Raw genomic sequence first — 11787 nt, 5'->3', positions numbered from 1 at the left:
TCCTCTCCGTATCCCAATGTTTAAGCATGAGGTGTGCCGCACTGTTTTTATGAATCTGAGGTTAATGTTTCACCAGCGGCCAGCTTTCAATCTATCGGAGGAGATCACACGACGCGTGGCATTGATCAACTTGGTTTACCTCATGACTGTCTGTGATGTAAATTCAACACATTCTCACTCCCATCACGTCAAATGTTATTGAAGTAGGCTACTTTGACCTGTTCAAATAACTTTCATGTCATCTGTATTTTCATTCTTATAATGCTTTTAGATTAGTAAGCATGCAGTATGTTTTTGGGTAGATCTGGTATAATTGCTCCTCCACACACACACTCTGTCCTGTAGGCGCAGCAGCAGATTCAGACTTCATCCGCTCGGCTCAGGAAGAGAAATCAGCCATCTCTCAGATCACTACAAATATCAGCCTCTGCATCCAGAAATCACATTAAAAGCTTTGGAGGAATACCGCGATCTACGGGAACAGGTATTACAGTCCTGCTGAGAGATTTTTAACGCTTTATTCATGTCGACTTGTAAAATTACCGTATAGTAACGTTAGCACAAACTAAAGGCAAATGCAGCCACGAAACATGAACACAACAAGACAAGACGTTAATTGACCAGACGGTGTTTAAATTACATTTACATGGGTTTTGCTGACGGCTAGAAATTGTAATGTGACATTTAATAACGTGTGGTGTAATGTTTTTAGACCAAAGCTGCTCTTTCGGCATGCGTCAGCTAGTTGGATTTCATGCTAGTTAGCCACGCTAGCTCCTTAGCATGAGCGGATGCGTTAAATGTAATTTTACAGTGAGTAAAATACATTTTGAGCCATTCGTTCCTTGCTGTGCCAAGAAAAACGTGAACACGGCAAATACGTCATATGGTTGTGAGGATTATGTTGGTTGTTTTTGTACATCAGCCTTAGCAAGCCGGCTAATGCTAAGCGCCTCATTTAACGTTAGTCGCTCAAACACATCAGCAAACGTGTGTTTCAGCTTGCCAGACATGAAGCCTTTTTCATCGCCAGGAGGTTTAATAGCTATACATTCGTTTACAGGTGTGCTGTCATGTCTGGTTCATTACTGTATGTATGTTAGCAGGAGTGCAGTTAGCCAGCCTGTCTGTCTGAATCCAGCATGATATATTAATGTTCAAGACTGTCTGTTATGTTCATATGTAATTATTTATGTTCTATATGCATGTCGTTTAAATGGCTAACGTTACATCTGTCCATTTAGCATTAACCCCTCACGGAGTACCCTTGTTTTTTCAGGTCTCTCTCTCTCTCTCTCTCTCTCTCTCTCTCTCTCTCTCTCTCTCTCTCTGTATGTATATATAATATGTAATAATATTTGTTTTGGGAAAAGCGCTCTACAAATAAATGTGAATTGAATTGAATTGAATGATTTAGTCATGGCAGTGTAGGACCCTCTTGATGGCATCCAAAGGTCTCCCACTTAAATTTTGTGGTTTGTCAGATCTGTCATCTGCTAAGTGGTCCAAAATATGAGGCAGTTTACACTTGTTTAATGGAACAAAATGTTTTTGGCACTCGTAAACGCGTGCCAGAGCAGCTCTGTGCTTCCAGATGCACATTTGGTAATCATGCATCCGTGCATGATCGACTAGATCTTTATTGAATGAAAGCGAGGGATGCCATCGCTGAAATGGGGGTTTAGGGGAGAACGTTCTGAACCACCGACGCTCTCCCCCTCCATCTGCTTAGACAAGCTAAAATTAGGTCACCACCAGCCTACTGGGACAAAACACCACCCCTCCCTGGGCTGTTATGAATCGAAAGAGATGCTGTGACTACCTTTCTTCGCTTTTGATTGGTTTTAACAAATGAGAAAAATGTATCCGTGTAGTAACCCCAGCACTTTCCTTCTTCTGTTTTATGTCTTATCAGATTTAAAGGAAAATTTGTGCTGCTAAAAGTGTTTTTAGCGCTGTTACATCATACATGTTTAATCCTTGCAGACCACATCTGCTTTGTTTCAGTAGGCTGTGGAAAAGTGATGGATGTCTAAAAACAAAAGATTTTGTGATTGCATTGTGAAAATTCACCGCTATAATTCGAGGGTGTAATGGATGGTAGCCAGGGTGTTGCTGTGTTTTTGCCACTGCCAGGGTGTTCCGGGTGGTTGCTTGCTGCCATTCCAGCCATAAGCCTCTATGATGATTTGGTCCCTATATATGGCTCAATGTAAGACTATAGGATTTTTTCGCATGCCAGGCTAAATTCTGATTGTATGAACCACATTTGAGTCATTGTTTCTTAATCGCTCTTAAAGCACTATACACTGATGGCCACCCAAATATATATTGCAAAGTGAACACATTTCATCACACATCCAACCTTGTGATAGGGTGTGCACGTGTCTTGTTGTACCATTATGTCATCAGCCCTTTTAAATGAGCTGACTCTTAATTCGATTGAGATGCATCAAGGCTTTAATGGTTTTGGATTTTCGCTCAAGAGACAAAGTGGAAGGAAAAAGCACCTCGATAAGCTTAAATGGCGTCGTCTATTGGATACAAAACCTCTTGAAATAGGGAATGGACTAATTGATGATGGTAAATATGCCAAACTTGTCTGAAGCTTCCAGGAAGTGTTTCACACAGGCTTTTTGAATCTTAATAAATAGCAGTGTATTGATTGCATCGTAATGTATGTCTTGTTTTCACTTTCTCTGTCTTAAGGGGGATGGTCGGTCTTGCATCGTAAGGAAAGTCGCCTTGCCCACCTGACACATGAGGACCGCTCATTGTACAGGGATCATGAGGGCTGTGCTTTAGTGAGGTATGAATGGCCTTTTCTTTATAATGGCAGATAAATCACTTGGACTCCATTAATGCTACTTTGCACTTTCTAATTGCTCAGATCATGAATATTTCATAGAAGTTAATGCATTTTAGTTCATATCTTTTGTACTCTGTGGTACAACAAGGTCTGCTTTCTGTGAGTTCTAGGACAGATAATTCTATATATGAATTTTAATAACTTTCTTTGGAGTTTAGTTTGGCTAATAACCACTCCCTTTGATCGAAAATGTCGGTCTTACTGACATGTAAAATGACCTGCAGTTTGTTTTGTTTTTATTTGTAGTCTAGGAGTGAGTTTATCCAAAATGGTTGATGCCAATAGTATTTTGGCTCTGGAAACACTCAAATATATTCAAAATATGGCACTGCAGTCTCCGTAAATATAAAATATTTTCAGAAATGTGTTGATTGTTTTTAATAGAATTTCAGTTTGTTCTCGAGTATTATTTCAAAAACAGATACTCTGCTTGTGAATATCTACTTCTGTTTTATGTTTAATCTACTTTTGTTCTATATTTTACTTGCTAGTACTAAGTGAAAAGTATCACATGACAATCAGGGCTATTTAATGTTAGGCTACATGAAGCGATTTGGTGCCATAAGATTTTGTTGTGGAAAAATAGAAACCAACCAATTGACAAAATGCAGCTGGTTAGGACTAAAACTGAATTTACATGTAAGTGATGGCTTTTTTTGTGGTCTTTTTTTTTTATCATGTCACACCTGTTTAGGACATCGTTACATCGAACTGATTAATGATTGCTTTCCATTTTGTTGTTTCCCAAAATGAAGTCAGAAAGGAGGTGAAATTTCCATCCACACAATATTAATCTTAATGCAATCTCTAGGCCACTCAAAATGTTTTCCCATTATGTTGCTTTTCTGAGTTTGCCACCACACTTCACAGTGGACCCATATTCCTTGACAGCACATTAGTAATCTCATACCAGCATACACACAAACACACAGCCATTGCATTTTTCACTTGAGAGAGCTGTGTAGTCCTAGTGGAAAAAGAAGAAAAAGGTCACCTTTGAACAGGAAATGCGATCATGTTACTTCTGTATTGTAGCAGGACATTGAGTGCCTCCGTCTTCAGCTCAAAATGCCATGATCATTAAACCTCTATCGGTTTACTTTTAGTGCTTCTAAGGAGTTTTGTGATGGTTGTTCCGAAACCTACATTTTTAAGCATTGTTATGCTTCTGGCATAAAGACTGTTCCAGAAGCGAAAGCGGTGCCTTGTTTTAGCCAAATTTTAAAGGCTGCGTCGCTAGGATCCCTAAGAGAACACATCTTTTGTTATTGTTTTGACCCAAGCCGTTCGCTGTAATCCTGAATAAAAGCTTCAGTTTAGTACATTGGTTTAAATCAATTTTAGGCCTGCTTCCACAATTCTTCTGCTCCTGTGTTAGATTCGGTTTTCACTTAAAATTCCCAACAATGGCTACAAGTTTTCAGTTTCATTTTGTTGTACATCCAGGGCTTCTCATGCTTTTCTGTCTCAGAGGCAATTGGCAAGCGTACTGGCCGAGCTCTCACCACACGCTCATCCTGCTGGTTTTATTTCAGATATCAAAGGGTTCCGGTAATGTGCCATGGGGTACGACGTCACCAGGTTCCAAGGAGAGGTGGACGAGGATCTGTTGTGTCCCATCTGCAGCGGGGTGCTAGAGGAGCCGGTGCAGGTCGATATTTATTTTCATTCAACCGCAACATCTCAGAACACCTTGAAATGAGCCTCTGTCACGGCATTATGGGTTTGTGGTTATCAGATATCAAACATTTTCTTTGAAAATCAAAATTTTCTTTGTAAAACCTGCCAATGGCAAGGGAATTAAGGGAAATTTACAGGCTATATTTCTTTCACCAAAAAAATAATTATGTACACGCACACAGTTTTATTAATAAAATTGCTAATAAAAAATACTAACATTCATTATTTATAGATAACTGTTTTTCCTTGCATATAGACAGTAAAAGGTCTGAAAAATGCACATCAGCACGTCAGTGCATATTGAGTTCAAGTTACTTCCTGATCAGTTTTTCTGTTCTCTCAGGCCCCTCACTGTGAGCATGCCTTCTGTAATGCCTGCATCACACAGTGGTTTGCACAGCAGCAGATCTGCCCCGTGGACCGCACTGTCGTGACCCTTGCCCACCTTCGACCCGTCCCCCGCATCATGCGTAACATGCTTTCCAAGCTGCAGATGTCCTGTGATAACGCCGGCTTCGGCTGCACGGCCACCCTTCGGCTCGACCAGCTGCAGTCACACCTCAAGGATTGCGAGCACAACCCCAAACGACCTGTCACGTGTGAGGAAGGTTGTGGGTACGTACTTGAACAACCATCTTCACTATCTAGTTCTCACTTAGTAATTCATAGCAGTCTTTGGAGGGAGAATGCATAGCTCCAGACTAACATTTGAGAGAAAATCTCAAATCAGAAAATCTCTTAAGTTTAAAAAAAATCTCTGTTTGCGCCAATCATTTTGTGCCTGACTGCTTCACAAATCATACATTTGGGAGTCTACTAGTGGTCGACCGATATATCGGCCGATATTTGGCATTTTTGAAATATCGGCATTGGCCGACAAGTTTTTCTGATTGGCCGATGTGTTGGAAGCGGGACTTTTATTTTGACGGCGCTCCGAACTTGACAGGCTTGACAGGCGGCGCTGAGAACACCAGCACCAGAAGAGAACAGCAACGGTAGCTCCTCAGATCACACAGCGCTCACTCACATTCTCCGTCTTCATTAATTTACGATCTCTGTCAGTCATATCTAATACTTTGTTAGACAGAACTGGTAAACAGAAAGTAAATGGTATGCGAAGTAAGTGAAGTAAAGCGTTTGCTTTTATATTATTTGTAACAGAAAAGGCAAAAAATCAGGCTAAAATACTTTCTCATTTGCCGTCAACATTCAGCAAATGCAGATCTACGTCATTTAAACAAATCTCTGAATATCTAATAAACATTTCATTTCACAAACCTTGCGGATTTAATCGAATCCAGCTGTGATATCTTGTGAAGTGTGCATTACTGTCTGCAAGTGACGGTCGGTCCGTGCGAAGTGAGTGAATGCGAACAGAAGATCAGCTTCACAGGAGACGCGATCGAAAAACTTTAAATCCTTCATTTTAAAATATGCTGATATATTTTCATAGTTTGGCTGGTCCTGCGACTTATATTCAGGTGCGACTTATATATCAAAATTAATTCAGACTGAGATGAACCAAGAGAAAACATTACCGTCTACAGCGACGAGAGGGCGCTCTAGTTGGCGGAGTTGTTCAGAAGCGACACCAAGGATGAAGAAAATGATGTGGAATGAGATCGCGGGAGCTTGTGAACTTGTTTACTGGTAACTTGCTTGTTAGACTCGCTGGCTTATGTTAATTTAGCCCATTCAGCCTCCCAGGTATATGTTCTTTATGCTATTGTGTAGCTGAATAACTGTTAATGTGTTGCGTTAACATACCGGACACCTACTCAGCCTGTTGTTCTGTGTGCTACTGTGTAGTTGAATAACTTGCCTTTCCAGATTAAATGTCTGTTCTTGGTCTTGGATTTTCTGAAAAAAATGTCTAAATAAATGCGACTTATAGTCCAGTGCGACTTATGTTTTTTTCCTCTTCATGGCGCATTTTTTGACTGATGCGACTTATACTCCGGAGTGACTTATAGTCCGGAAAATACGGTAAACTACACCTGTTCTATCTTCATTAAGCATATATTCTCTGGCTCTGTAGGCATCTTACAACAGTTCCCACAGAATGCTAATCGACGACTTGAAGATGGTTGACTCCACATCAACTACATAAATTCGTCAATTAATCATTCAAAAATGTCCTGTTGCATTATAAATGTTGCTTAAGGCTGAACACCAATGCTGACAGTTTCTGACATTTTCAGTGTGTGAGATTGAACTGTTTTGTTGTTGCCGGTCGCCAGAGCATGAGTTCTTGAAGCTCCACCCTCCTCTTGAAAGGGCGCCAGGAGCACCAGCTCATTTGCATTTAAAGGGACACACAAAAACGTTGCGTTTTTGCTCACCCCCCAAAAGTGGGAATTTTAACAAGCTATAAAAAAATGATCTCTGGGGTATTTTGAGCTAAAACTTGATATACACACTCTGGGGCCGTCAAAGACTTATTTTACATCTTGTTAAAACTGCCATAATCAGTCCCCTTTAATAGTTTTCAGTGTCAACATGCGCTACACTGATGCGTTTGACTCTTGCGCGATGGCTCGCTGCTTTTTCAGCTTTTCGTCTTGCAAGAATGTATCCTGTGTGAACAAACGCCCTTCAGTTGTTCCATTTTGCTCAAATCTGCTTTGTTTACTGTTTAGGCTAGAAATGCCCAAAGATGAGATGCCAAATCACAACTGTATTAAGCATCTACGCAGTGTGGTGCAGCAACAGCAGACCAAGATTGCAGATCTGGAGAAGACTGCCGCTGAGCATAAGCACCAACTTGCAGAACAGGTCAGACCTGTGAATGTCACGGTGAATTCAACTTCCCATAACTTCTTGGATTCTATGATCTGTATTTTTAATCTGCCCATTATTTCTTTTTTTCAGAAACGTGACATCCAGCTCCTGAAAGCTTACATGCGAGCAATACGTAGCGCCAACCCTAACCTACAGAACCTGGAGGAGAGCATAGAGTACAATGAGATCCTGGAGTGAGTGATCTGTTCTTCTTCTGCCTTTGTTTATGCCAATATAAATTCAAACTAGACTGTTTAAACTATTTATGAATAAGAAAATAAATTTTTCCTAATTTTAACCTTGCATTAAAAAAATTGGGGTTGGCATGTTTTTTGTTCACCAAGGCTGCATTGATGTGATTTGATTAGAAATACAGTAAAAAGAGTAATATTGTGAAATATTACAATTATTAGTGTTTTCTATTGTAATATATTACAAAATGTTAATTATTTCTGTGACGCACAGCTGAATTTTAAGCAGCCATTACTCCAGTCACATGATCCTTCAGAAATCATTTGACACATTTTTTATCATCAATGGTGAAAACCGTTATGCTGCTTATTATTTTTAGAAACTGTAATAATTTTTTCACATTTCCTTGACTAGAAAGTTGAAAAGAATTGCCTTTATTTAAAAATAGAATTCTTTTGTCCTTGCTTAATAAAACTATTAATTTCTTTTTAAAAAAACTTACTGACCCCAAACTTTTAAATGGTAGTGTTAAATATATATGTGTTTGTATCTAATATATTTATCAAAAGAATATGAAAAACAAAAAATCTAAAGGCACAGTATGTAAATTTTGCTGCTGGAGGTTGCTTATTCAAAACAATAACAAGGGCGTAGCTTGATGATGCCGTGAATAAGCGTGGAATCATGGGAGTTGTCGTCTTCACCTCCACAGCCGATGGAAAGCAATTAAACGGGACTCAGGCAGAAATCATATTCATGGATGAGCTAATGTATTCAAGTTTTATTAACGCTACTGTGGTATGAAGCAGGGCGGGCCGAGAGCCTGGGACATTTTCGGATTAAAATTGTAGGGTAACGCAGCGCTGTTTTACTCGGTCAAAAACAATCATAATAAAAATACATTTGTGTGTTGAAAGTTATGTTATAACGTTACTCTGTGCGTTCACTCGGCGGCTGGTATGAGACAATTGCTGCCCACTGAAGTAAGCTAGATCGATATTTGAATATCATATTAATAGAAAATGTAATGGTAAATGGCATGCAAATAAAACTCTTTCTGATTATGCTATGTTAGCCACTTGACAAAATAGTACTGTCTATGAGGCATGGTACAAACATGTGTTCAAACTCATGGTAAATCTAGAAAACAACAGATTCAAACAATAGGACTAACCCGATAAAGGTATCCAAACCTAATATAGTCTAATATAGCATATAATATATTAAAGCATCTTTGGTGTTTCTACGGAATTAAAACGGAACTCGAGGGTAAGGCGGATATTACGTCATTGACGGGCAACGCAGTGACACGGGACGTCACACTGGTGATTTCTCTGGATTTAAACCTTATTGGAAACATTTGGGATAATGTTAGTACACAAGTCATATCTATAATATTGTTCTAGTGGATATTCATCCAAATCTCTTACATATTGTGCCTTTAAATATAAAGCCATAGTCATAGTTGTTTGTATTGTGCTACTATGTAAATAATGAGCGGGTAAATTACTCATGAATATGAATAAATTCCTGTTGAGCAAGTTATAATGCTAATACCATAATTGACTATCAGATGACTGTCAAACTAACTACACTTGTTTTGGCCACAGATGGGTGAACTCTCTGCAGCCCGCTCGCGTGACCCGCTGGGGAGGAATGATCTCCACACCTGATGCCGTCCTCCAGGCCGTCATTAAACGGTCTCTCATAGACAGTGGATGTCCTTTGTCGATCGTTAATGACCTCATCGAGAACGCCCACGAGCGCAACTGGCCCCAAGGCTTGGCTACGCTGGAGACACGGCAGATGAACCGCCGATATTACGAAAACTATGTGGCCAAGCGCATTCCGGGTAAGCAGGCCGTGGTGGTGATGGCCTGTGAGAACCAGCACATGGGTGAAGATATGATTCTGGAGCCAGGTTTGGTCATGATCTTCGCTCATGGTGTGGAGGAGATCTTATAGTCTGTACATAGGTGGGTGCAAACGATGAAAAGCAGGAAGGGGTTTACAAAAACTGAATTACCACCCCCACCCCCCACCCCAATCTAAAAGATTCTTAATTCATCCCACTAAAAATATCAAGACCTCTTCGGCAGTCTTTACCTCAAATTTTCTGGAAGGACGAAGGCAGAGAAAGCTCTCCACTCGTTTGACGACCTCCAGCATTTCTATTCTCTTTGCCTTAAAAGGACATTTTTCAAAAAGTGGACCCTAATGACAAATACCAACTTGAAACATTATCAGGGATGATGGTACACATATGTTTTAACATTAACATTGAAATCGAAAGGATTTGAAGTGATGTCTAATTTCCCCTTTAACATTTATTTCTCTTGAGAGCAAATACATGTCAATCACAGCTTTCAACAGTGTAAAAGACCTGTTAAGATTCTTGTAAATGCAGATGATTAAGAAATATAGACAAATATGCTATCTGTTCTTGTTCTAATAGAGTAGTAGACATTTTTTGCTGTCTTCATCTCAGTTTGCTATTTACAGTAGTGTGTTTTAGCTACCATGGATCTCAATGTTTTTTTTGTTTTGTTTCGTTTTTAAGAGAGCTATGATTAAAGTATGCTAGATAAAGAGCTCTCTTCTCGGTGTTTGCACTCTGTGGCGATTGGAAAAACAAGATGTCATGAAATCTCGTTTTGTGAAGATGTTTGTCCTTCTTGAGAGGAAAGAGCGAAGAAGGATTTGTATGATGTAAATCAACAGCCGGTTTGATACCTTTTATTCCACACTGCTTTTTGAGTTTTCATGCGCAACCAGAAACTCTAAATTTTCACACAAAAAAAATCCAGAAACAATATTTTTGTGCTTTTTATTATTTTCTACTGGCATCACTGGTTATCTCGCTATTAATAATCAGAACCAGATTTTTTTGGTTGACCTCAAAGGTTTCTTCTAGGTTTTTTTAACGAAACCATAAATGATGGATGAAATGTATATGAAGTATACAAACATTTTGAAAAATTACCAACCTACAGCTGATGTAAAACCATTATGTCTGCAGATGCTTAACCATATCTGGAGTGTACATCCGAACCGTTTTTTTTATCCATCATTTGCCACAGCACCTCTTGACGAATTGTAAAGAATAAAGAGATGGGACGGTGGTATATTTGTGTATATTGTGCAGTTGGTTTAAGAATTTATTTTGCATATTTTACGTACCTTCATTGTACATAGTTGATTTAATCAGTTTAATTTGTGTTGTCTTTGCAACCAAAGTGTTTTATTGTGTTGAATGCACATCGTGCTTGCTTTTTTTGTTGTTGTTATTGCGCGAACACCGAAAAATGTAAGTTCAGCGATTCTGAAATGTATCTTTGAAGCTATTGTGTGTCATCTGCTTCAGTGTTACATAGACCTGAATGCTCAGTGCGTTGTTTACAATAGCTTTTTTGCAAATGTAGTTTAATAAGAGCTGAAAACTAAGGACCCAGAATGTTTTAACTGCAATATTCAGCCGGGTCTATGTGAATTAGAGAGAAATGTATGTGAACTGCCTTATCACACTTCATTCGACACTTTACTGCATGATTGCTGTATAACGTGTCACATGGCTTCTCACAATCGCACCCTGAAGCTGGAGAAATTAAACATGACCCAGTGAATTTAACTTCATGGATCTGATCACCTTATGCTAGAAAGTTTCATTCATTAAATAAAGGTTCACTTCTTCTTGTGCTCAGTTTAATGAGGCCGGTTCGTCATCTCTTATTGGACACGCAAGACTTTCTTGACTCTCAGGATTTATCATCTGACGTCAGGGATGAAACGTTCAAAGAGCTCATGTTTCCCGCTGCAGCATTGTCCGTGGATGTGGCAGTCTTCTGTTTGTTTGTTTTTGTCTTTCATTCTTGCTTTTGTGCTGTGGGTTACTGAAAGAATATGAATAAATATCATTGATTTTGCAATATGACACTAGTGTCTTTGTCATTATTATTAACTTGGAAGCAGGAACTTCTGGTTGGTTGTGTTGTAATAAGTGGTTTTATAAATGGTCAATGCAATGGAGCATAGAGACCTTACTTCCTCTTGTTTTTGCTGTTTTTTCTCTCTTCTACCACACAATGTCACTAAAGTGCAATTTTACTTTTAACGGTCTTGAAGGGGTTTTCAAATATTTCTGTTTCCATATGACAATTTTCAGCTAACTTTGACATTATCACTGTTTAGTGACTACATGGTAACTTTTATCTGCTGATCTCCATCTATTTAATGGCTTGAACCCAAACAAGTGCACACAGGAATAA

General features: G+C 39.2%; 1 protein-coding gene across 2 annotated transcripts; it reads left to right on the top strand.

Annotated features, from left to right (window-relative positions):
* The first annotated feature begins 105 nt into the window (after positions 1 to 105).
* rnf41 (ring finger protein 41) lies at positions 106 to 11453 on the top strand. 2 transcript variants are annotated; one of them, XM_084099632.1, is made up of 8 exons: positions 106 to 203; positions 346 to 484; positions 2710 to 2809; positions 4405 to 4520; positions 4893 to 5164; positions 7189 to 7324; positions 7421 to 7524; positions 9133 to 11453. In XM_084099632.1, exons 4-8 carry the CDS (start codon positions 4431 to 4433, stop codon positions 9485 to 9487), a joined length of 957 nt encoding a protein of 318 aa, XP_083955758.1. In that variant the 5' UTR covers positions 106 to 203; positions 346 to 484; positions 2710 to 2809; positions 4405 to 4430; the 3' UTR covers positions 9488 to 11453. The 2 variants fall into 2 exon arrangements, with proteins under 2 accessions (XP_083955758.1, XP_083955759.1); XM_084099633.1 differs by lacking the exon at positions 106 to 203 and having other exon boundaries at positions 4414 to 4520.
* The last annotated feature ends 334 nt before the right edge of the window (positions 11454 to 11787 follow it).

Source organism: Abramis brama, assembly GCF_963993115.1.
Source record: "Abramis brama genome assembly, chromosome: 22".
Lineage (NCBI taxonomy): Eukaryota > Metazoa > Chordata > Actinopteri > Cypriniformes > Leuciscidae > Abramis > Abramis brama.
Note: the sequence above shows the minus strand (reverse complement) of the source record. Positions and strands in the feature narration are given on the sequence as shown.